General features: G+C 40.5%; 1 protein-coding gene across 2 annotated transcripts in view; it reads left to right on the forward strand.

Moving 5' to 3' along the window:
• Window positions 1–296: 296 nt before the first annotated feature.
• CAND1 (cullin associated and neddylation dissociated 1) overlaps window positions 297–24,689 on the forward strand; it is a 30,202-nt gene continuing 5,809 nt past the window's right edge. The window contains exons 1-10 of one of the 2 annotated variants that reach the window (XM_054399965.1): window positions 297–364; window positions 4,533–4,676; window positions 15,376–15,530; window positions 17,185–17,308; window positions 17,740–17,996; window positions 18,099–18,204; window positions 18,690–18,835; window positions 20,335–20,627; window positions 21,655–21,796; window positions 22,482–23,975. In XM_054399965.1, the coding sequence (XP_054255940.1) occupies window positions 297–364; window positions 4,533–4,676; window positions 15,376–15,530; window positions 17,185–17,308; window positions 17,740–17,996; window positions 18,099–18,204; window positions 18,690–18,835; window positions 20,335–20,627; window positions 21,655–21,796; window positions 22,482–23,975 (2,929 nt within the window). The remainder of the gene's footprint in view (window positions 365–4,532; window positions 4,677–15,375; window positions 15,531–17,184; window positions 17,309–17,739; window positions 17,997–18,098; window positions 18,205–18,689; window positions 18,836–20,334; window positions 20,628–21,654; window positions 21,797–22,481; window positions 23,976–24,689) is intronic. The other variant, XM_054399966.1, reaches the window with a different exon arrangement.

Consider the following 24,689-nt stretch of genomic DNA (forward strand, 5'->3'; position numbering starts at 1 on the left):
ATCAGGGGTGCCGGCAGTGCGAGGGGGCCCCTCGCGACCTTTGACCTGGCGCTGAGCGCGAGCGGCCGCTCGTTCGCTCGCTTCCCCGCCCCTCCCGCCGTGTCAGCCGCAGCCGCAGAAGGCGGCGGATCGTCCGCCTGCCCCTGCTGCCCTCGCCGCCTTCGCCGCCGGCCTCGGCTCCGACTCGCCCCGCCGAGCGTCGTCCCCAGCACCGGGCGAAGTGGAGCCGGCAAGGCCAAGAAGACGCTGCCTCCTCCTACTCTCCTCTCCCTGCTCCCCCGGCCGGGTCCATCAACATGGCGAGCGCCTCGTACCACATTTCCAACCTGCTGGAGAAAATGACATCCAGTGACAAGGACTTCAGGTGGGAGCCGGCACCGTCGCGCCCCCTCCCCCGCGCCCTCCTTCGCCCGCCCCGCCCCCGCCTCGCCGCTCCCGCCGGACTCGCGCCCGCAGGCCCCGCGCCGCCCTGCCCCCATGGCCGCCTCCGCGCCGGCCCCAGTCCTGGCGCCGCCGCTGTCAGGGCGGAGGCAGGTGCTTGGCGGCGGGGAGGCCTGCAGGGCCCGGTGTCGCCAGCCGGGGCTGTTCCCGCCTCGCTGCCTCTCGTGGTGAGTAGGGAGTCACCCTCCCCGGCCGCCCCAGTGGGGCTAGGCGCCAATCTGCTGCTACCCCGGGCAGAAAGTTGCCGGGAGAGGGTCGCCTCTTCTCGTTGCCCGTGAAGGTCGGAACACGGCAGCTCTCAAAAATACTGCGGCCTCCACTCGTTGTGGGCAGAGATCCCAGGCAGCCAAGAGATGCTAAGCGGTCATCAGTTTTGCTGATGTTCTTGGGGATAAGCGAAGGAGGAGGTCAGGAGTTCGAATTTGAGACCTCGCAGATGGGTGAAGCCCGGAGCAACCAGCTGCCGCTGACTTTGCTTTAAGTACTGGAGGTTGAGTGAGATGACCTCCCTTGGGTCCCTTCCCAATCTCAAAAGATACGAATTATGTGAATCTGCGGATAGGAGCTGGGAGGGCTACTAAACAGCGTGGGCTTCCTGGATCGCATGCTTCCTGGATGCTACATCTTGTAGACAGAGGGGCTTTGTGCACCTCACATAGCTCAGTAATGCTTCCAGAGAGAGAAGTCCAGCTAAGTCTTGCGGGGACAGTACGTATTTTAGAGACTAAGATCTGTCATAAGAGCACTGGATCATTTGCTTGCTCTGCAATAAATTAATAGCAGATAAAATGCAAATATGCGACTACCTGAAATGGTATAAACAAGATATTGTAAAACAGCAGAGATGTTTAAAAACGTTAGGTTAAGAGGAATTACATTTCTTTGACTTTCATGCAAACCGAAATCTACATTTGAAGCCTCTTTATGTCAAAGCATACGTGAATACAGACAAGGGAATAGGCGTGAAATAAACTTGGCTTTTGCTGCTTTGCTGCAGCATTACAGTGCTTAGTTTAGAGTTTAAGAAGTTGTTGATAACCAAACAAGTTTCTTGTTAGCATACAAAAAATCTAAAAAACAAATGTGATGATTAAATAACACTAGAGTTGGTTTTTGACAAACTTGTAGCACTGGACACAAATGTGATTATGGGTTTTCTTTTAGATTTTGGTATCATGATAGTACTTGGAGAATTTAGATTATTTTTTTTTTAAGTAGAAAAGATACCGATTAGCCCAAGACAGTCTAAAATTGCTCGATTTACTTAAACTGTAGTAGCAAAAATAGATGCAGACAACTTTTCCCTTAAAGGTCACTGCAGATTTTTTCTTTTATCATGCTAATTTGTGTCTGCCATTAAGTGAGCTGTTCTATTTTGTGCTTAAGGGGAGGATGATTTGCAAAACAATCCAGTGGGATTTGCAAATAAATACCGATTTCGAGGAGTTTAAAACTTTCTGTATAAAAGGAGTAGGTCACTCCTGTCAAGTGGGGGGGGGGGGGCGCTAAAATTTGGCTTGTGTTTGCCTTAGGAGACCAGTTTAGAAATTACTTTTCCAAGGAGCTTTGCACGACTTCAACATTCTCTAATATTAAAAAAAAAATAAAATAAAATTGGTGGACTAAAATCTGACTTTAGAAGCAGTAAAAATGAGTGATGACCTTTACAAACTGTCTGTCATGCAATAACATGTTTTGTGAAACTTGATGTGTATCACCTATTTGCATAATGGAGGAAAAATAGCAGTTTTAAGTGCATTTATTCTTATGTATGTTTAAAGAGGGACAGTGTAGTTAACTTGTTGGTATCAGGCAGCTGAGTGTAAGCCACAGTTCAGTAACCACTTCCCTGTAAAATTTAATCCTCCCTTTTTTTTGCTAAACTGACTTGGCTGATGCAAATGATTGGGGTGTTTGTTGTCCAGAAATTCCAGACTTAAATTCTAAAATGGGCAGTAATGTGAGCTGGCAGTTTGCTGTATGGCAGTGGGAGAAGTAGAGTCCTTGTTGGAGAAGAATGACTACTCTTGAATGCAAGATATGAGGAACTGCTGACACGCTGCTGCTTTGTACCAGGTTGGGTTTGGTGTGCCTGAGGAGGAAGCAGTTGTGACTACAAGCCACATCAAACTACTGAAGACCATGTTTCTAAATACCAGCTAGTCTGAAATAGGGTTGCCAGGCCTGCCTACACTGTTGTTGGTTATTTTTTTAATGGAGGAGTCTACGAGTTGTAGTTGGGTGCAGAAGCTGCTAACGCACTGAGGATGTGCAAGCTTTGCTTGGTTTAGGAACTTGTCACAAGTGGGTGATGAATGCATGTGAACTCTTGAGGCTAGGAAGTGGGAACTGTTGACCAAGAAAGCATGGGGAGACTATTCAGATTCAAGGAGAGGAGGTAAATGTAGAAGTAACATGGAGACTGTTTTTGAATATTCAGCCGTGAAAATGATCAAAGGCATCTGCACAAAGGCAGGCTGAGGGAGCTGGGGGTGTTCAGCCTGGAGAAGAGGAGGCTCTGGGGAGACCTAATAATGACCTTCCAGTACCTGAAAGGGGCCTACAAGAAGGATGGAGAGAGACTCTTAACAAAGGCCTATAGTGATATGAGGGGCAATGGCTTCAAACTAGAGAAGAGCAAATTTAGATTGGGTGTTAGGAGCAAGCTCTTTACTATGAGGGTAGTGGAAGGCTGGAATGGGTTGCCCAGGAAGGTGGTTGGGGCCACATCCCTGGAGATAGTCAGTGAGGCTTGACAGGGCTCTGGGCAGCCTGATCTAATTGAGGATGTCCCTGCTGACTGCAGAGGGGGTTGGACTGGATGACCTTTGGAGGTCCATTACACTTACTTACCAAGTAATGTTTTTCCTTGCCCTGCTGATGCCATTCACGTTCATAATCTGTTCATGAAGTCATCTGGTTCCTGCCAGATTACAGGTTTGCCTCAGTGGGACTGCTGAAGTGAATGAAAAATGTGTGAGGTCTTATCTTAGAAACACCTTGAGACAGACTATATTAAAAGGCAGGGCATGTTAAGGTCCTTTGTGTCAGGCTCAGCATCTGGCACTTGTGATGCATGTTAACATTATGCAGAATATCCAGCAGGTCAGGCTGCAGAGAAAACCTTCCAAGTATGACCTGAGCTCAAGTGATGTCTGTTGAGGCTGATGTGCCTGAAGTCCACGTGTCAACTTTAACTGTTTAATTGCAAACCATCTTTGTCTGAGGCTTTGAATGTGGGTTGGGATTCGTACTGAAGCCCATGGGATTTCTAACTGAGTAATACATCCGTGTGTTAGAGAAGATACTTACAGAAGAACAGACTGGAAAACTGACTTCAAAAGGAAAAGAAACAAAAGGCACAAAAGCAATGTTTATGGAAAGTAATTTCTCAGTATGTTCTTGACAGTGCTGTTAAGTAATAATTAATTTATCTGCTTGATCTTTCAGTAATTAATTTTGGTCTTTAATGTGGCACCCCAAATTGATGGCTGAATAAATGTGATTGGCCATTGTCTAGACTGTAAACATATTAGTCTGTATAGGGCAAGAAAACTGAAAACACATAAAACTTAGCTTTGCTTTTATTTCTCCCTTCATTGAAGTTTGGCTTTTGTGAATTTGTTGGAAAATACTTAAAAACCAGGTTTTTTTCTTTTCACTTAGAAGTAATTTTAAAATAAACTCAGAGTAGAGAATTTTTTTTTAACAGTCTTTAAAAAAAAAAAAAGGCCTTTTTTATAACATCAGTATATCTAGTTAAAAGACTACTTAAAATCTGGGAAAATGTCAGCTTTTCTCTTTGGGGATCATTTGGCATATACGGTAAACAGATGAAGTAAAATAGGTAGCAGTTCTTAGCAGGAAAGGATGATGACCTAACTAAAATTATATTTTTTAAATACTTTTCTTCTCCTTTTTATTCTGTAAGTAAATTAAGTACTGCTTATATTACAAAACAAGTAACAACAATCCAACTCTGAATGTGATTTATTTGATAAAAAATGGTGGAAAACTGAGAATCTTGAATACTGAGCCCTGTGAATAACCTCTGTCCTTTTAGCAATAATTATCTGACTTTCTCTTGTCAGGTTTATGGCTACTAATGACTTGATGACAGAACTACAGAAAGATTCTATCAAGCTGGATGATGACAGTGAAAGAAAAGTAGTGAAGATGATTTTGAAATTACTGGAAGACAAAAATGGTGAGGTGCAAAACTTAGCTGTGAAATGGTAGGTATCCTTTTATATGGTGTAAAGAATTGTTTAATGACTGAACCAACATAAAGCACTTCTGAAAAATTTAATGAACTATTGCTATGCAAAATAATGATTGAATTGATGTCCACAGAGGAACCCTTGTACATGTAAGGTTACCTGCCTGTCTTTTGTTGATACTGCAGGTTAACATTTGGAGTTTCAGGTGAGAAATAGCCCATGCAGTCCTTGCTGAAAGTATATGAATTACATTCTTTTGTGATAATTCTTGAAAATATATTTAAAAAGAGCATAATTCGTTGGTGGTTGCCATGTTTATATTACACTGTGAGAAGGTAGATGATGTGTAGGGAAAGAATTCTGGTATTGGAGTAGTTTTCAAGCAGAGATGAAAGTATAAAAAGGTAAATATGTGGCCTTGGTTATCAAGCATGGAGCTTACCTCTTAACTAGTGTTCAGAATACTGTATTAATGGTTTTACATGCTTTAGAGAAACTGTAAATGTTTTATGGGGTCAAGTGCAGTTACTTGCAGTTCAGACATCTGTTGCTTCAGTAGCATCTATTCCTGACTGTATTTAACTTCACATGTGGTGTGGCTTTTCCAGAGCACCCTTTGAAGAAATGCTGTGTTTATGATGACTTCCTCTTTGTTCTTGACCCTTCTGACTTTTGTGCCTTTAAGAAGAGCCTCTCTCTTAAAAAGCTGCTAGTGTTCCTGAGAATGTTTCTTGTTCATGAGCTTAGTTTTTTGTTTAATATTCCATCTGTGCTACCTGTGTTCCATAAGAAATGGACTGAAGTAAACTTGCTACATAAGAGCTTGGGACAACTTGGAAGAGAAGTTTCTCAGTGAGATGAGCTGAGTTAGTAGGTTTCAGCTTGTTATTCTTTACAGTTTGCCCTATCTGACTAGCAAAGCAGAAAATGATAGCCTGTGCATACATCTGCTTTTGTACTTAGAAGCAGTGCTGCTTTAACTTCTGAAGTATTTTAAGTGATAGTAGCCAGAAACCTTGCATAGAGAAACTTCAGTAGGAACAGTCAGTTTCAAGCTAAAGTTCAGTATTAGCAGTATAGTAATTGTCACTACTTTTTCACTGCTCTCATCAGGCTTGTTGTGCAGTGTTGTTAAAATGCTTTTAGTAACAACACAAAATACTAAGTTTCTTTTTAATTCAGACAACTCTGAAATGTCTAAAATCCTTTTGGAGCAGCTTAAGTTCTATGGCTTTAGAACAGATTGCTTGTACTCAGTTGGAAGTGTAGGTCATGAAACTTGGCTGAGGCTTAGAATTGTCTGTGTGAAACAGCATTTTGTGGAATAGTTATGTTGCAGTGTACATGCAGTACTGATCTTTAATGTACTCTCTAAAGCTATTTTTAAGTTTGTATTAATGCAGAGCCCCAGGTTATATATGACAGTTTTTAATGGCAGTGTTAGAACTTTGGATCTGAGGTACTTAATTTTTACTACAACATAAATAAAAATTGCAAAGGAAAGAGAATGAGAAAATAGATGTGTATGTATGCATGTGTACATGTCCTGTTCTTTTTCTTATTAGCCATTCTTCTGTTTTTAAAGTTTACTTTGATATACTGATAACATATTACTTGGTTTAATAAAAATAACAGGATCTATTCAAAGTTTGGAGTCTTTTTGAGAAGTCCAAATAATGTTGAAGAACAGAGTTAAATTTACTGTAAGTGGGACAAGAAACACAGTGAAAAAGTTTTCAGGTAGACTGCACGTTCATCTAGAATGTACTCATTCTTGAATGTATCAGGGGGTGTTTTTTGGCATCACAGCCACTTCCACTTTCAGATATGCTTTGAAGGCCAAAAAAAGCCACCCTCTAAAGGAGTCTTCTCTTCTTAAGGCAGCTTATACTCATGGTATTGTTCCATGATAGCTTTAAGCCAGTCTAAGCTCATGCTGCTGCAGCTCTCCAGTTCTTGCCCACCTTGTCTCTTTTCTTGCACTACTGCTTACTTGATTTTGTTGTAGGCTGGTTTGGGGACTTCACCTTCTTCTACCTTTGTGCTCTCCTCCTGCAATCAGGCAAGCATTTGTAGAAACAGTATTGGGGATGAAGGATGGGAGAGGTGAACGCTATTAAGGTGTAGTTTTCTGTGACAATTCAAGATGATGTGAAGTCTTTCACCTACTTCATTACTGAGTGCAAGATCAATTCATTGGAAGGTTAATTTCAGACAGCATATTTTTCTTGACTATTTTTGGGTTTAAATGTTTTGTGTTGTTCTTGTGTATTTCTGTAACAGATTTGCTAGGATGTTTATTGGAGGAAAGCTTAAACTGTGTTTAAATATTTAGCAGGGGGTTGGGACTAAGATCTCTAGAGGTGACTTCCAACCCTTACCACTCTGTGATTCCGTGATCTTTATTAATTTAAATACTCTGGTGAACTTGGAGACTTTGCAACAGGAACTTCTATCAGGTTGGTCCTTGGAGATCCATTTAAGTATAGATTCCCTCTCTCAGAATAAGGATTTAAGGCAACCTTGTGTACCTTTGAATCTGTATTTGAGACACATTTTTCTGTGAGAGAGAAAGGAAAGATTTCCAGTTTGTTTGAGAAGCTTCCTGTGCAGCTAGAGCAATGGAAATGCTGAATGGCAAAAATATTGATCACTACTTGGATAGATAAGAATTACTTGCTGGAGGAGCGTGCTTTCCGGGTTTGATTCTTGAGATTACTGAACAGTTAAAACAACTCAGAACAGCATTAAAGCAGCATTTATTTTGAGGCAAGCATTAACAAGAAGCATTCCTGGTTTTGCCTCATCTGCTGCTTGCTTTCATGTTTGGGTAGGAAGGGCTGTATTGGTTAAAATGCTGATGAATTTGCTTCCTATTTCTTCAAAGCACTAGTGATTTTCTTCTTGATCCTTGCAATAAAATTGCACTGGTTTTGGACAGGATAAAACATGTTGCTCTTTAGTTAGCAAAAGTCTGGTTGAGAGTTCGTGGATATTTGGGTAGCTGCCTCACAAGATGATTATGGAGTTAATTTCTGAATAAAAATTTAAGTTGATAGACTACCTTAGTACCCTTGGAGTTAAAAAAAAAAAACAAACTGCTCTAAGCTTTGACCCTGCAGAAGGGAAAGGAGTGTATTTGTCAACCTTCTACTTTGGCATCTACTGCCTGCAATAGTAGCTTAGTAATTGCAGGTCGTTCACCTTGTTTTTCTTGAAAGCATGTACCATTTAAATGTATTCTAAATTTTTTCTGGAGGAGTTGTTTTTTCCTTCATCTCATAGTCATGGCAGTTTTACAGGCAACCAGTGTTTAAAAAAAAAAAAAAAGCTATTGGACAGTCTCAGATCATATTCTTAGTTTGAGGCTGTTAGTCTAAGTCCTGTGCACTTTATAGTGGGAGTTGCTAAACTGCCTGTGGCTCTGTCCAACATGATGTGCATCTGGATTAGTGTGGTGGGTTGAAATTATCTCCCCAAAATAAAATTGCCAGACCTGCTAAGTTGAAAGCAAATGAAGCTCTATTTACACGGAAAACTACAATCTGAAAATATGGAATGCAATGACTATATACAAAATATACAATATTTACATAGATTTACAATATATAAACAACACAAGAATCCCCTTGGACAAAACCAGGAAGTTACCAATAGCTTCCCCCTCCCTGCTCCATTCCCCCACCCTATACATGGTAAAGGAGAGAGAGTAGCTTGTTAGTACTTAGCCACAAGAAGAAGACAGCTAAGCAAAAGCTGCCAGCTGGTATCTGCTAGAGCAAAGAAGCCAAGAAAGAGCAAGAGTTAGTTTATACAACTAACTTGATGTTAGTTACCAGACCAATGGGATTATTTAGAATTTACCATTATTTTCCCTTTTGCATCCAAGGGTAATTTATTTATGTTCTACCATTTTTCTATTCAATCTAATGGAAAATTTTCCTAGGCATAGCCTAAAACTACCACAATTAGAGAAGCAGTATGATTTGTCTAAGTGAAAGTATTGTGTTGGATGGACTGTTTGTTTTTCCTTTCTGATAATTGTGGTAAGGTTCTGTTGGCCCAAAGTGCCCATCATTTCCTATGTTTGGTGTTACAGTTTAAGGTTGAAATGCTTCTCATTTCAAGCAGTTCATCTGTGCTTTGCCATTTCACCAGTCTGAACCTATACTGAGAAACTTTTTTATTGTTTTCATGTTCTAAAATGATTCCTAAAACCTAGAAAAACCCAAATGCATGCAGACATAGTTATGTGAGATCAAAGTAAGAGATAACTTTAAGTGATTCTTCCCTTGTGTTACCCTCCCTGGAGGTGTGTGGTGGGTTGAAAATTTCCCCCAGCATTAAATTGCCAGGCCAGCTAATTTGAAAGCAAATGAAGCTGCATTTACAAGCAAAACTACAATCTACAAGGAAATGCAATGAATATGGACAAAATACACAGTATTTATAATATTTACAAGTATTTATAAACAACACAAGAACCCCCCCCCGGCCAAAAAAACCAGGGGAGCTGCTAATAGCTTCCCACTCCCTGCCCCCCTCTTCACTCCCCTGGACAAAAAGGGACAAGAGAAAGAGCAGAGAATTGTTTGTTAGACTTAGCCAAAACAAAGCAATGCAGCCACAGTCGACAAAGAGCCAGCAGAAGCAAGTTAGTGTCTCCCAGAGTGAGGAAGCTGAAAAGAGAAAGTTAGTGTACACATCTAACTTTGTCTATTATCTGTCCAATAAGATTGTTTAGAACTTGGCATTATTTTCCTTTTTATACCCAGAGGTGATTTATTTACATTCTACAACCTTCTGTTCAAGATCTTTGGAAAATTTTAATGGTACAGCCGAAAACTACCACAAAGTGTTTTAAGCAAAGCCTGGATGAGGCACTTAGTGCCATGGTCTGGTTGATTAGTTAAGGCTGGGTGATGGGTTGGACTTGATGATCTTGGAGGTCTCTTCCAACCTGGTTGATTCTGTGTAGCTTCTCTGCATTTATGAGTGTGACTTCTGTGGGCAGCAGGTCAATATAGGAAATCCTGCCTTATGCTGTGAGCTTGAATCATTAATTTGAACAGGATGAAGCACATACTGGTTGTTGTGTGGCTGATCCAGTTCAGCAGCTTTAGTGTTTTGGATGCTGTGGTAATACCCTTGCTGCACGTCACGCTGTACTGCTGACTTGAATCATTATGTTTTTTTTTCCTCCCCATTTATCAATTTTAACTCTTCCCTTGTAATCAAATGTGCTTATTTGTTAGCCATTAGAATATGGCAGTTTTAGAGTATAACTGATGATGAGTTGGTCTCCCTCTTCCTAATAGGGAGCTACACTATGAACACTGTTGTTTTCTAATGTATGCAACCTAAAGGAGATAGTGTTGTTGTAGTCCATCTTTATAGGCAGCTGAATGACTGGACAAAAAATGTTGGCTGGTGAAAGGACACAGATGAAAGAACACTCCAAACACCAGAAACTGCTTTCAAGGGTGTAAAGTATATGCTTATGTGCAAAAGCTTTGTTTTCAGAACTGATGGTATAAAATAAGGTCATCATTTCTTTTCAACTTCTGATAAGCTTAGTTTGTAATTTGGGGCTAATAGTAAGGTCTGTAAGTGATATTTACTGATTTTTTTAAGGGCCAGGAAAGCTTGAGGCAATCTTTTTATAAGATTTGCTTCACAATTCATATGTCAGCTTTATTGAATTAGTAGGCCGAATAAATTGTGCTGAAGACACTAATTCAGGTAAAATCTGATTTAGCACTTTCTAGAAACTGTAATTTCAAGCATTTTGTGTGAATGACTTCCTCATTTCAGTGGCTTGATCATCTCTAAAACATCAGCAAAAATGTGTTTCCTGTACTTAATTGATGTGGTTTTAACTGGTCAGTCTTTGCTAGGATTATTTTAGTTACACTTGAAAACCAAACATATTTACATCAGAAGAACGTAGCAGTTGTTTGATAGTTCAGGCTTTAGTAAAAAAAATGCAAACTTTGGGGATTGCTATTCTGAGGGCTTGCCGTATTTTTCTAAGGATACTGTTACTCAGCTTTATATGAATACACCTCCATGATTCTTCATGTGCTTGTTCCTGCTTCCTAGTGCTTCTTTTTTTTCTTCTCGGGAGGCTCAGGGGTGACCTCATTCCTGTCTACAACTACCTGAATGGAGGTTTTAGCCAGGTGGGGGTTGGTCTCTTCTCCCAGGCAACCAGCAGCAGAATGAGGGGACACAGTCTCAAGGTGTGCCAGGGGAAGTATAGGCTGGATATTAGGAGGAAGTTCTTCCCAGCAAGGGTGATTGCCCATGGGAATGTGCTGCCCAGGGAGGTGGTGGAGTCGCTGTCCCTGGAGATGTTCAAGAAAAGCCTGGATGAGGCACTTAGTGCCATGGTCTGGTTGATTGGATAGGGCTGAGTGCTAGGTTGGACTGGATGATCTTGGAGGTCTCTTCCAACCTGCTTGATTCTGTGATTCTTTTTACAGCACCTCTGTTGGAACATGCAGCATCACAGGTGTGAAACGGTTTCTACAGGGTCTACCCCTGCTCCATTGTATACCATAGTCTGTTGACTGAAACTCACAGGGAATTTCTCTGAGTTACTCTGGGCAGTCATGGCACCTTGGAATTGTGATTGTTTCTGTTCCAGGTGATTTCTGCTTGCATTACTTGCAAAACAATTTACTGTGCACTGATGCTGTGAGTAGCTGCTGACTAACAGTGTTGTGCATTTGAAGAGAAAGTAGTGATGAAACACTATCAAGGGAAAGCTTGTCTGAAGAGTGAAATTGAGTTGTGGAGAAAGCTGTGAGCTGTTTTGAGCAACTGGACAACATGTTTCAACTTTTAGGAATGCAGTCAGGGATGGCTTGAGTCTGGGAGATAATTAGGTAATTCTTGGTAATACTTGTGTATTGGCAGATGCTCATGTACAAATTCATCAGGAGTTTGCCTGTCTGGTCTTTACCAGTATTTGTGTCCAGAAATTGTTTTAATAAGATTGCAGTATTAATTTAATAAGTCTGAATCAATAAAATGATGAGATTTAGATTGTGGATATTGTCCTGTAAACTCCAGGAGCTTTTAGTTATCTGTGGAGGTTGTTTAATGGAATCTAAAAATTCCAGTACAGTGCTTTTTTTCCAAATGAAAGGGCAGTGTCAGGGTAGGGCCCAAGGTTGGTCTGCATTTACAAAGATTGCTCTGTTAGAGGTGTTCATTTCTCCAGGCATTAGGTGTATCTGATGTGGCAAGTGAAAAAATATTCCATTATGTCTTTGTTTCTATGCACTGCAAGGGCTTCTTTTTAAGCCTTTCACCAGATACCAGTCAGTATCTCATTTAACAGTTCTCTTGGGATTATCTGTGTACTGCATCTTCTAGAAAAGTTGCACCACAGTTGTTTTTATATATTTTAAAAGTGTATTTATGTATTTCTGTAAAATACTCTGCAAAGGGAGTATATTGCAATCTGCCTGAATTTGTGGCATTGGGGTGTTACTATTGTATTCTAAATATAAATTTAATTTGTTCATATCCTTCTGTTTGCACATCTTCCTTACTGCCTTTTACTTCTGTTGGGCAATTTTTTAATGACAATTAGCTTTTGCTGCTGTGACTTCTTGGGACAAAAGATGTACCTTGTTATTGTCCAACTGTATAGAGCCTTGTTTGTGAGCTGTCTAGAAGTGAAGGTTGCAGGTTGTAGATCTGAGCCCTTTGACTCCAGCTGGAATTACTGACTTGCATTCTTCTGAATCTGAACCTAGTCTTCCCATCTGTCTCCTTTCAACAGCTCTGTCTAATGGTTTAATTTGGGCTGTTGGAACACTGTTTTTTTTTTTCAGCAATGGTCAAAATGGGTTACTGGATAGAGTGGGACAATGTTTTTTTTTTTTTTTTTTTGAGGGTCTACATTTGTCCTGTAGTGTCAGCTACATATTAGAGGGATAGCTTTGTAATAACTGAGAGGACTCTTAAGGCAGGAAGCCTTGAGTAGGGTTGTGACTATGATCCTAAATCAGTGCAGTCTCAAAAGTCTGACACCCTCCTAGTGAACAGTGGTATAGATTTGAAAATTTAAACTTTGCTGTCTTGATCTTAGTCTTACTTTGATAACAAAATAATTCTTCCTGTAGGGATTCAGTTTTAGTGTTTACCATCCTTATAGAGATCATTTTAGTCTCAGTTAGTTCTGCTAGAATCAAGCCTGATAAGAAACAGATTTATACAGTATTCATAGTGAAAAAAACCCAAAATTTATATGGGGGCATTACATACTAATGTTGTCCTTAACATAATCAGTTTGTGATTGCCTTTAAGAGGCTCCTTTTGTGGCATTTGTTCATTCATTGATTTCCACTTACTCCAGTTTTATAGTTCTGACTTGTAGAGTCATACATTGTGTACAGTGTTGAAAGGAAAATACAAAATTTGGACCCTCCCTCATTATAAGCTACATGTCTGATCTGTAATGCTGGACCCTTCCTTCTTAAGCCACAGAAACATCCATGCTGTCTGATCTGTAATGCTTGACTCTGTAAGTTGCACTGGGAGATACAGCCTCTTAGCTCAACACTTGAAACCACTTCAATGCTCTCCATCTGCACAGCACAAACCTACTGGAACCATTGCATTGGCTCAAAATCTTAACTGGATTGTTCTGATACAAAAGGCTTGCTTAAAATCCTCAATACCTTACTGCTCATTGAAGTTCACACTGAGAACACATGTGCAAAATGTCCTGAAAATCTGTGTTTTCTCAGTGTGGAAGCTGAATTTGATGGTGATGGGTTTAACTTGAAATACATTTCAAAGGAGATAAAAGCCACTGAGGTGCTGTTGAGAATCAGGCTGTAAGATTTCCTTGGTTGGACATCTGGAGCAGCTACAAATCAACTAAGTGATGGTCTGTGCACTAGACCAAGTCAGAATGCTATTCATTATACCTTTGATTCAGATGGAAGAGAAAATAGATGTATCTCTAGAAAACTACTACTTGTGTTTCTGTTAATTCTGCTGGAGGGCTACGCTTCTGGTTCGTGATTCCTGCATTTTCTGTAGATGGTCCTGACTACTGCTGTCTCCATTGTTGCTTCAAGCCTTTGCTTTTTTTTCTATGTGACTGTTGTACACAGCTCCTTGTCTTCCTGCCATTGCTTCTGTCAAGTCTAGTGCAGTCCCTAAGCTTGGTAGAACTTTAGTTCACAGGATGTTAGGGGTTGGAGATTAAATCCAACCCCCCTGCCAGAGCAGGACCTTCTTCTATGTTCAAGTTTGTATCTATTGTTCCTTGTCTTACTACTGTGCACCACTGAAAAGAGATTGGCCTCCTTCACTTGATACCCACCCATCAGATATTGATAGACATTGGTTAGATTCACTCTCACTCTTCTCTCCAGACTAAACGGCCCCAGGGCTCTCAGCCTTTCCTCATCAGGCAGTGCTCCAGTCCCTTCAGCATCCTTGTATACCTCCACTGGACTCTCTCAGGTAGATCCCTGTCTCTCTTGAACTGGGGAGCCCAAAGCTGATTGCAATATTCCAGGTGGGGCCTCAAAAGGGCAGAGTGGAGGGGGAGGAGAACCTCCCTGGATCTGCTGAACACACTCCTTTTAATGCACCCCAGGATCCCTTTGGCTTACTTGTATGTGAACTAAGCAGGCACTGATGGACAAGCACATGAACTGATGGCTCTGACTTTTGTTATAAATCTTGCCATTAAATGAGAAGGAAGAGGGACTCTGGGTTTGGGCCTGAAGCAGAACAGTCATGCAAAATCTGTTTCCACCACTAGACAGGTTAGGGGCTGCCCTACTGGAAAGCAGCTCCACAGAGAAAGACCTTGGAGTGCTGGTGGACAGCAAGTTCTGCATGGAACAGCAATGTGCCCTGGTGGCCAAGAGAGCCAATGGCATCCTGGGGTGCAGCAAGAAAAGTATGGCCAGCAGAGCTAGGGAATTTCTTCTAACTCTCTATTCTGCCTTGCTGAGACCACACCTGGAATACTGTGTCTAGCTTTGGGCTCCCCAGTTCAAGAGAGACAGAGAGCTGCTGGAGAGAGTCCAAGGGAGAGCCAGGAAGATGCTTAGGGGACTTGAGCATCTCCCCTGTGAAGAGAGCCTGAGAGCCCTGGGGCTGTTTAGTGTGGAGAAGAGAAGGCTGAGAGGGGATCTGATCAATGTCTATCAATATGTGAGGGGTGGGGGTCAAGTGGAGGGGGCCAGGCTCTTTTGGGTGGGGCACAGTGATAAGCCAAGGAACAATGGGTTCAAACTTGAACAGAGAAGATTTCAGCTCTACATGGGGAGAAACTTCTTTCCAGTGAGGGTGAGGGACCCCTGGAAGAGGCTTCCCAGAGAGGTTGTGGAGTCTCCTTCTCTGGAGACTTTCCAACCCCACCTGGATGCATTCCTGGATGCAGACTACCCTGGGTGAATCTTCTCTGGCAGGGGGGTTGGACTGGATGATCTCTGGAGGTCCTTTCCAACCTCTGATACACTGTGATACCAAAATACGTACTAACCAATGTTCTGTTATGAGATTGTGGAGTGAGGTTATCAACCCAACCAGTTAAAAGGTTTCCAGATTTTAAAATTATGCTTTATATTGCTTCCAAAAAGAACCTTAAATTTATGACTTGACTGCAAAATAGTGAAATAAAATGAGAGGTTTTCAAGGTTTGCAGATTTAATACTTTCTTCTGTTTATACAGCCTTGGTCCTTTGGTGAGTAAAGTGAAGGAGTATCAAGTGGAGACCATTGTAGATACCCTCTGTACAAACATGCTTTCAGATAAAGAACAGCTGCGTGACATTTCAAGCATTGGCCTTAAAACTGTGATTGGAGAACTCCCTCCAGCTTCCAGTGGTAAGGCATTTTATACTCAAAAGCACTTAATTTTACCATTTCAATTAAAAAAATGCAATAACTGGGTTCTTTAGGAAAAATAATTTGGTTCATTTAACACTGGAACTAACTTCTGTCAGAGGAAAAGCACAGATAATTCTTTCAGTTGCTTCTTTGTCTGAATTTCCAGTCAGATTTTTTTTTTTTGTTGCATTAATGTGAAAAACAAACTTGCAATATATGAGCTTTGGTATAATAAAATGACTGTAAAAGATCCTATTTTAATAATTGCCTGGTGGAACATTTCTAGGCTGTAGTAATAGCTAGCTCTCATCTTGCTTTTGATTGGTAGTGTGCTTTAAAATCGATTATTACTTGGGTATTTCTCTTTAATGATCTGATTTCTTCTCTCAGTTTCTGCTAAGTGTTGTGGAAGGCAACTCGTGTTTCTCACCATAGCCTGTTAAATTACTGAAATGCTTACCTGCACTTTGAAAGCATTTTTTCCTGTAAAAGAGATAGTAACGATGAAGTCTTCATATTTTTTATTATTTTTTTTTATTCAAGGGCTTTTCAGATATTGTAGGGTATGAATGAGAACAGAAAAGTGATTAAAAGCCTTTGGAAATGCAGTTTCTTTAAATCAAAAATTAAATTTGAAGAAAAAAGTTCAGATTTTAGCATCCTTTGTTGAAAGTCTACATGTAATTTTTGCTTTATCTAGCAATGGTGAGGTGTGTTAAGCTTTTATTCTTTTGTTTACCTAAGCAAAACAAAAGGAGATTCTGGGGTGGAGGTAAAGCTCAAGCAAATGTAGCAAAATCTTTCAGTATGATTAGTATTCCCAATACAAAAAGAATGTAGGTGTTATTTCTTCATCTCAAATCAACCACTGCTGTCTCTTTTTTTCTTAGCCCCTCTGGTAATGCATTTGTCTAATTATGTTTAGTTTTAGTTAAGAGTAAGCCATAAAATTACCTAAATGAGATTTCATATAGATTGGAATGTTATTAATTTCACAATAATATTCCCAAAGTGTGATTAAAAAAGCATGCAACTGAAGATGAGAGCTATCCATTGAGTGTTACCATGACAGGAGGTTTTTCTGATAATACCACAAAAATGTTAGGCAGTGGGGGAAGAGAAAACTATGGAGTTGTGGTAAAGATGTTTTTACTTGAAATTTGAGGTACTTTCGGTATACTTAATATATTTCAAGAGCATTTCATGTGCTTATTTAAGTAGCTTCTGCAAATTCTTTTTTCTTTTTCATTGTACGGCTGTTCTGTATAGTGTTCTGACTCTTGCTGCTCCTGTGCTTTGCCTTCTCTTTTATGTAATCCTTTATTTTTACCTATAGGAATTTCATTTATTGATCTTCACGTTGCTTTTTGATGCTTGCCCTGCTGAAAGCAGTGTCCTGTCTCTGTCTATCCTATGGGACAATTAAGAAGCCCTCCTTCTACATAGGTAGTCTTTCAGCTTCAACACAAAGCTCATGTTACATGAGCAAACAAAACTGGCTGTTCAAGCTTGTTTTGCTGAGTGGGAAAAGCTAGTCAGCTCAGGTTGCTTTCCATGATCACAGACAAAAAAAACCCTCCGATGTAAAAACTGTAATTTTTTTTTTTTTAATTTTGGTTATGAAAATGCTGAGGTTCTCTTGTACTTGCAGGTTCTGCATTAGCAGCTAATGTTTGCAAAAAGATCACAGGGCGTCTCACTAGTGCTATAGCCAAGCAGGAAGATGTGTCTGTTCAACTGGAGGCACTGGATATCATGGCTGATATGCTGAGCAGGTAAACATCCCTCTTCCAAAATGCTGCTGAATGCAGGTCAAATACTGAGAAAACTTTGTAAATTTTCCAAATGTCAAATTTAAACTACTTGAAGTTGTGTGAAATAGTGTGGTAAGGTCTTAAGTATAGGTAAAACTTGAGTTAGGAAAGAAACAAAAGTCAGTGTGTTGAAGATAATTGATCTATCAATCAACTTACTTCATTATTCATTCTTCTGAGATCTGTAATTTTATGCTTAACTTTAATGTTTATTGCTTTGAGGGTATATTTTAAACTGATTTCTTGTTTTAAAACTTCCAAAAGCTTAAATTTAAAGACTTAATTGGGATATTTCTGATGTGTTGAGAATATTTGAAGAAATTGTTATACAACTATATGAACAAAGTTACCTAGATGCAATTGGTTTGAGTTTGTGTTTTGTCTGTTTTAAGGCAAGGAGGACTGCTTGTTAACTTCCATCCTTCAATTCTGACCTGTCTGCTCCCCCAGCTGACTAGCCCCAGACTTGCTGTGAGGAAAAGAACCATCATTGCTCTTGGTCACCTGGTTATGAGTTGTGGCAATATGGTTTTTGTTGACCTCATTGAACATCTGTTGACAGAGCTGTCTAAAAATGATTCCATGTCAACAACTAGGACCTATATACAGTGTATTGCTGCTATCAGTAGGCAAGCAGGTCATAGAATAGGTAAGAAAAACATCATTTATCTGGAACTTTAAAAGTGTTGTGGGTTTTTTTTTTTTTTTTAAGATGAGAGTAATTACTTTGCTATTTTTTTTCTCTTCTCAGGTGAATATCTGGAGAAAATAATTCCTCTGGTTGTAAAGTTTTGTAATGTAGATGATGATGAGCTACGAGAGTATTGCATTCAAGCCTTTGAATCCTTTGTTAGGAGGTAAATCATTCTTCAGTTACCTATTTCAGGCTTTAAGATCTAACAGTGTGCCATTTGGTTGCAAGCTGTACAAAATATTTTTTGCAAGCTTTGAGCTTGAACTGTTCCTGTAAAATCTACTTGAACTGTTAAGCTGTGTGTTTTGTGTGTACTTCAGAAACTCTACTGTGCCATTATTACATAGACAAATGGGAGGGGGAAGCATCCTATTGCATTTGTTATCCAGTAGTGATGGGAAAAAATGGATATCTAAACACATATCTTGGTCCTCTGCATTCTTTCAGTCTAGCAGATCCAGTTGCATAGTAGAATTGCCTTTCCTTTTCTGAATTCTTTTCTGAATTTCTGTGTTTTGTGTGGATGCATTGATGGTGTCTGGTTTGGTTTAATGTCTCAAAAGTACAGCATGTGGCATGAAGTCTTTTAGAAATGTTTTAATTCTTCAAAGTGATTTGACATTGTTTTGCATTTTTGTATTACCATAGATGTCCTAAAGAAGTTTATCCTCATGTATCTACCATTATAAACATCTGTCTTAAATACCTTACCTATGATCCTAATTACAATTATGATGATGAAGATGAGGATGAAAATGCTATGGATGCTGATGGTGGTGATGATGATGATCAAGGTATTATTCTGTTTTTCATCTGAGGGAGAAGAAAAACTTGTGAGTCTGTACTCAACCTGAGAAAATGTATCTGGGGGGATACTGCTATCCAATTTGATACAAGTTGTAGACTTCTTTGTATTCATTTTTGGTACAGTTTTTAAACATGCCTGATGAACTCACTTCTTGTAATAAAAGCATAGATCAATAATTCCAAGGGTGAACATGAAATACAGGACAAATACCTTACTTGAGAGGTGGAAAAAGGAAGAAAAGCACATAGGATGATACAACTAAAGTGGGAAGAACATCAGCTATTGAATTGAAAAAAATGTATTCAGCATGGGAAAAGCTTCTCACTACTTTTTTTATGCTACATTACCTAATACACAAAATCAGAATAGCTTGAAAATTGCAAAATACTCAGTATTTTTCTGCAGGATAAAAAATTAGTTTAGACTGAGAGGCATAAGGTATTTATTGTTAGTATGATGGCAATACCTTGCTGTATGTAAGCATTACAAAACACCTCATACATGCAAGTAAGCTGAACCCAGAGCATAACATTCTCACTGCTTTAAGGAGTGAGTTGCATAGTTATTGCTTCAGCACTCAAAAAGTCACTTTGTGTTGCTTGTGCATATTTTTGTTGTCACTTTTAGAGGCAGAGTGTGGTTTGATGTACTCCTGGGGAAAAAAAAAACAAACAGAATAATTTGATGAATCTTAATTGGCTAGAAATTGTAGTTGCAATGTCTCTTTTATGCCACTAATAAAGAGGAATATGCTTTAAATAAGTAGTCAGACTGTAAATATGGTGAGAAATACCTTGTCCTGTGTACATTTTAAACCCCTACAACTGCAAGACCAGCATGAAAATATTGGCAGGGAAAATAATTAGCCTTACACTTTAGGCAGTTTAGAATGCTTTTTGTCTGTTTTTTAACATACTTCTTTAGAAGTTCTTCACCATAAGGGTGGTGAGACACTGGAACAGGCTGCCTAGGGGGTTGTTCAGTTGGGAGAAGAGAAGGTTCCCAGGAGACCTAATTGTGGCCTTCCAGAATCTGAAGGGCACCTACAAGAAACCTGGTGAGGGACTTTTTAGGGTGTCAGGGAGTGATAGGACTAGGAGCAATGAATCCAAGCTAGAGGAGGGGAGATTTGGATTAGATATTAGGAAGAAGTTCTTCGCCATGAGGGTGGTAAGACACTGGCACAGGTTGCCCAGGGAGGTGGTGGAAGCCTCATCCCTGGAGGTTTTTAAAGCCAGGCAACCTGCTCTAGTGTGAGGTGTCCCTGCCCACAGCAGTGGGGTTGGAACTGGATGAACTTTGAGGTTCCTTCCAACCTTGACAATTCTGTGATTCTGCTGAACATACTTCTTTTTGTGTGCCTTATGCAAATCCCTAGGTGTGTGAAAATAAAACCCAAGTGTGTTCATAATTGTTGAAAATAAAACCTGATGCTTTGATTTGTCAAGACTTGAACATGTGCATAATCAATTCTTCCTTTTGAAGGGAGTGATGATGAATACAGTGATGATGATGACATGAGCTGGAAAGTGAGGCGTGCAGCTGCTAAATGCCTTGATGCTGTGGTTAGCACACGACACGAAATGCTTCCAGAGTTCTACAAAACTGTCTCACCTGCTTTAATAGCCAGATTCAAAGAACGTGAAGAGAATGTGAAAGCAGACGTTTTCCATGCATATCTTTCTCTTTTAAAACAAACTCGACCTGTGCAAAGTTGGCTTTGTGATCCTGATGCAATGGAACAAGGAGAGACACCTTTGACAATGCTTCAGAGTCAGGTTATTTATTAACATTTTTCTTGGTTTTGAGAAGAGACACTGCAGTTATGCCTTGGTCATAAGGATAGTTCTTGAAGTGTGCCATATCATACTCTCTGATGGAGTGGGTCCAGAGGAGGGCCATGAAAATGATCAGGGGGTTGGAGCACCTCTGCTATGAGGACAGGCTGAGGGAGCTGGGGGTGTTCAGCCTGGAGGCTCTGGGGACACCTAATAGCAGCCTGCCAGTACTTGAAGGATGGAGAAAGAGACACTTTGCAAAGGCCTGCGGTGACAGGATGAGAGGAATGGCTTCAAACTAGAGCAGAGCAGATTTAGATTGGATGTTAGGAACAAGTTCTTTATTATGAGTGTGGTGGAACACTGGAACAGGTTGCCTGGAGAAGTGGTTGATGCCTCTTCCAAATGGGGCTTGACAGGGCACTGGGCAGCCTGATCTAGTTGAGAATTCCCCTACTGACTGCAGAGGGGGTTGGTCTAGATTACCTTCAGAGTTCTCTTCCAACCCAGACCATTCTATGATTCTTCATATGCAGACTTTATTACTGCAGTACTGACATAGAGAGCAAGTCAGGTAAACTGGCATAAGCTCTAATGATTGAGATAAAAGTTGATTTGCTATAAGATTTTTATTTGCAGAATAGAATAATATTTGTAGTAGGGGTTGGAAATAGATGATCCTTGAGGTCTCTTCGAACCCTGACAGTTCTCTGATTCTGTAACAAAAAGGATAATGCTGAGAGTTTTCTAAGTGAATAATTTGGGTGACTTCCCAATTTTTTCTCTATACTTTTATTAATGCAAATCTAGGATTGCTTCCTTTCAGCTCACCTTTTAAATTACTGTCTTTTTGGCTACTAGTTCTTTTGAGTCTTCATTTCCCAGTGTTTATCTAACTTGTCTAGCCCTTTTAGAGAAATCAGAAAGACAGAGGTGGGACAGATCTTTCTTTATATCCCCTCCCCTTGATCAGAGATGAAAGAAATGTCAGCTATTGAATTGGTTAACAGATGTGTGATGATTGCAGGTGCCCAACATAGTGAAAGCCTTGCACAAACAGATGAAGGAGAAAAGTGTGAAGACTCGTCAGTGTTGCTTTAACATGCTGACTGAGCTAGTTAATGTGTTACCTGGAGCCCTAACACAACATGTTCCTGTACTTGTACCAGGTATGAGAAGCATTATCAACTTAAAAGTTTCATTAGTAAATCAGATAAGAAGTTTTGGAATCTTTAAGTCTTGGCTGTGGTTTTTTTTTTTTGTAAAAGCTTTGGCATGTTGCTTCTATTCAGATAAGCTGGCAAAATAGTCAACTGGTGTGTGGATCCATATAAATATTTTAGTGGTGTATCTTGAGAACAAAGTTTGGCTCTGAGATTGAGGTTTGTTCTTTTTTTTTTTTTCCTTCTATGTAAAAAAAACCAAGAAAAAGGTAATTTGCTTCTTAATTGAAAGGTCAAACTGCCTTATTTCTCATTTCAGCAGAGCAAAATATTATGAATATTTATATATTTGTAATATATATATGAATATTTATATGTATTTATGAATATCTATTAATATGGGACCTAAAATGTTGAATTTTGAAACAAGAGTAAGCTTGGAAAAGTTAAAGGTTCAGAATGAGTTTTTAATTAAGAAAATACATCACAAACCATCAAATGGTGCATGTCCCCTCTGCAGAGGAAGCTTGAAAATGATTGATTAAATAAACTGGTGAAAAGGAGCTTGGAAGCATTCAGGAAAGGCTGGAGCAGGAAAAAAAAAAAGCTGCCTTCTTTCAGAAACTTGGAAGTGTTTTAACAGAATATAAATATCTTACTCTAAAAGGAAAATTTTTCTTGTTCCTTCCAGGAATTATTTTTTCACTGAATGACAAATCGAGTTCTTCTAATCTGAAGATAGATGCTTTGTCCTGTTTGTATGTGATCCTCTGCAATCATTCTCCCCAAGTCTTTCATCCTCATGTTCAAGCATTGGTACCTCCAGTTGTAGCTTGTGTTGGAGACCCCTTTTACAAGATCACATCAGAGGCACTTTTGGTTACCCAACAGCTGGTGAAGGTCATTCGGCCTCTGGACCAGCCTTCATCCTTTGATGCCACTCCTTACATCAAAGATTTGTTTACTTGTACAATCAAGAGATTAAAGGCTGCTGACATTGATCAGGAGGTGAAAGAAAGAGCAATATCTTGCATGGGTCAGATAATTTGTAGCCTGGGTGACAGCCTAGGCACAGACCTGCCTAGTACACTTCAGATCTTCTTAGAGAGACTGAAGAACGAGATCACTCGGTTAACGACAGTGAAGGCCATGACGCTGATCGCTGGTTCTCCTTTGAAGATTGATTTGAGGCCAATCCTTGGGGAAGGAGTTCCTATCCTTGCTTCTTTTTTGAGGAAGAACCAGCGAGCTTTGAAACTGGGCACTCTTTCTGCTCTAGATATTTTAATTAAAAATTACAGTGACAGCTTGACAGCTGCCATGATCGATGCTGTCCTGGACGAGCTTCCACCTCTGATTAGCGAAAGCGACATGCATGTGTCACAAATGGCCATCAGTTTTCTGACCACCCTGGCTAAAGTATATCCTTCTTCCCTCTCAAAGATTAGTGGGTCCATTCTCAATGAACTTATTGGGTTGGTGAGATCACCCCTGCTTCAGGGCGGAGCGCTCAGTGCCATGCTAGAGTTTTTCCAAGCTTTGGTTGTGACTGGGACAAATAATTTAGGCTACATGGATTTGCTGCGGATGTTGACGGGCCCGGTGTACTCGCAGAGCACAGCACTTACTCACAAGCAGTCTTACTATTCCATTGCCAAATGTGTTGCTGCCCTTACTCGAGCCTGCCCTAAGGAAGGACCTGCTGTTGTAGGCCAGTTCATTCAGGACGTAAAGAACTCCAGATCCACGGATTCCATTCGGCTCTTGGCTCTGCTTTCTCTCGGGGAAGTTGGGCATCACATTGACTTAAGCGGGCAAATTGAGCTGAAGTCTGTGATATTGGAAGCATTCTCTTCTCCTAGTGAAGAAGTCAAATCCGCAGCGTCCTACGCGCTAGGCAGCATCAGCGTTGGCAATCTTCCCGAGTATCTGCCCTTTGTCCTGCAAGAAATAACGAGTCAGCCCAAGAGGCAATACCTTCTCCTGCATTCCTTGAAAGAAATAATTAGCTCTGCCTCAGTGATGGGGCTCAAACCATACGTGGAGAACATCTGGGCCTTGCTCCTGAAGCACTGCGAATGTGCCGAAGAGGGCACAAGGAATGTGGTTGCTGAATGCTTGGGCAAGCTAACGTTAATAGACCCGGAGACTCTGCTTCCACGACTCAAGGGGTACTTGGCATCAGGTGAGTAGGTCATGCAGATGTTAGAGCAAATGGCCCTGTGTTACCCATTGTTTAATTGGTCTAGTTTTGCAAAGGATTTGCTTAAATTTTCAGAATCTCAGAATTAGCCAGGTTGGAAAAGACCTTCAAGATCATCGTGTCCGACCTATCACTCAACACCATCTGGTCAACCTAACCATGGCGCCAACTGCCTCATCCAGCCTTACTTTTAAACACCTCCAGGGATGGTGACTCCACCATCCCCCTGGGCAGCACATTCCATTGGCCAATCTCTCTGGGAAGAATTTCTTCCTAACATCCAGCCTAAACCTCGCCTGGCATATCTTGAGACTGTGTCCTTTCCTTCTGTCACTGGGTGCTTGGGAGAAGAGACCTACCCCTACCTGGCTACAACCTCCCTTCAGGGAGTTGTAGAGAGCAATGAGGTCTCCCCTGAGCCTCCTCTTCTCCAGGCTAAGCACCCCCAGCTCCCTCAGCCTCTCCTCACAGGGCTGTGCTCCAGACTCCTCCCCAGCTTTGTTGCCTTCTCTGGACACGTTCAAGCAGCTCAACATCTTTCTTGAACTTTTGTAGCACTCTTGAAATTTTGCTTCCTGCCCTCCTCCACCTTCCCAGCAATGTGAAGTTTAGTTCTGGTTTTACTAGAAGTTGTTAGTCATACAGAATATGAATTGCTTTTATATTCTGCTTTCAGACTGGTATTTAAATTAATGG

This window comes from Indicator indicator, chromosome 3 (assembly GCF_027791375.1).
Source record: "Indicator indicator isolate 239-I01 chromosome 3, UM_Iind_1.1, whole genome shotgun sequence".
Lineage (NCBI taxonomy): Eukaryota > Metazoa > Chordata > Aves > Piciformes > Indicatoridae > Indicator > Indicator indicator.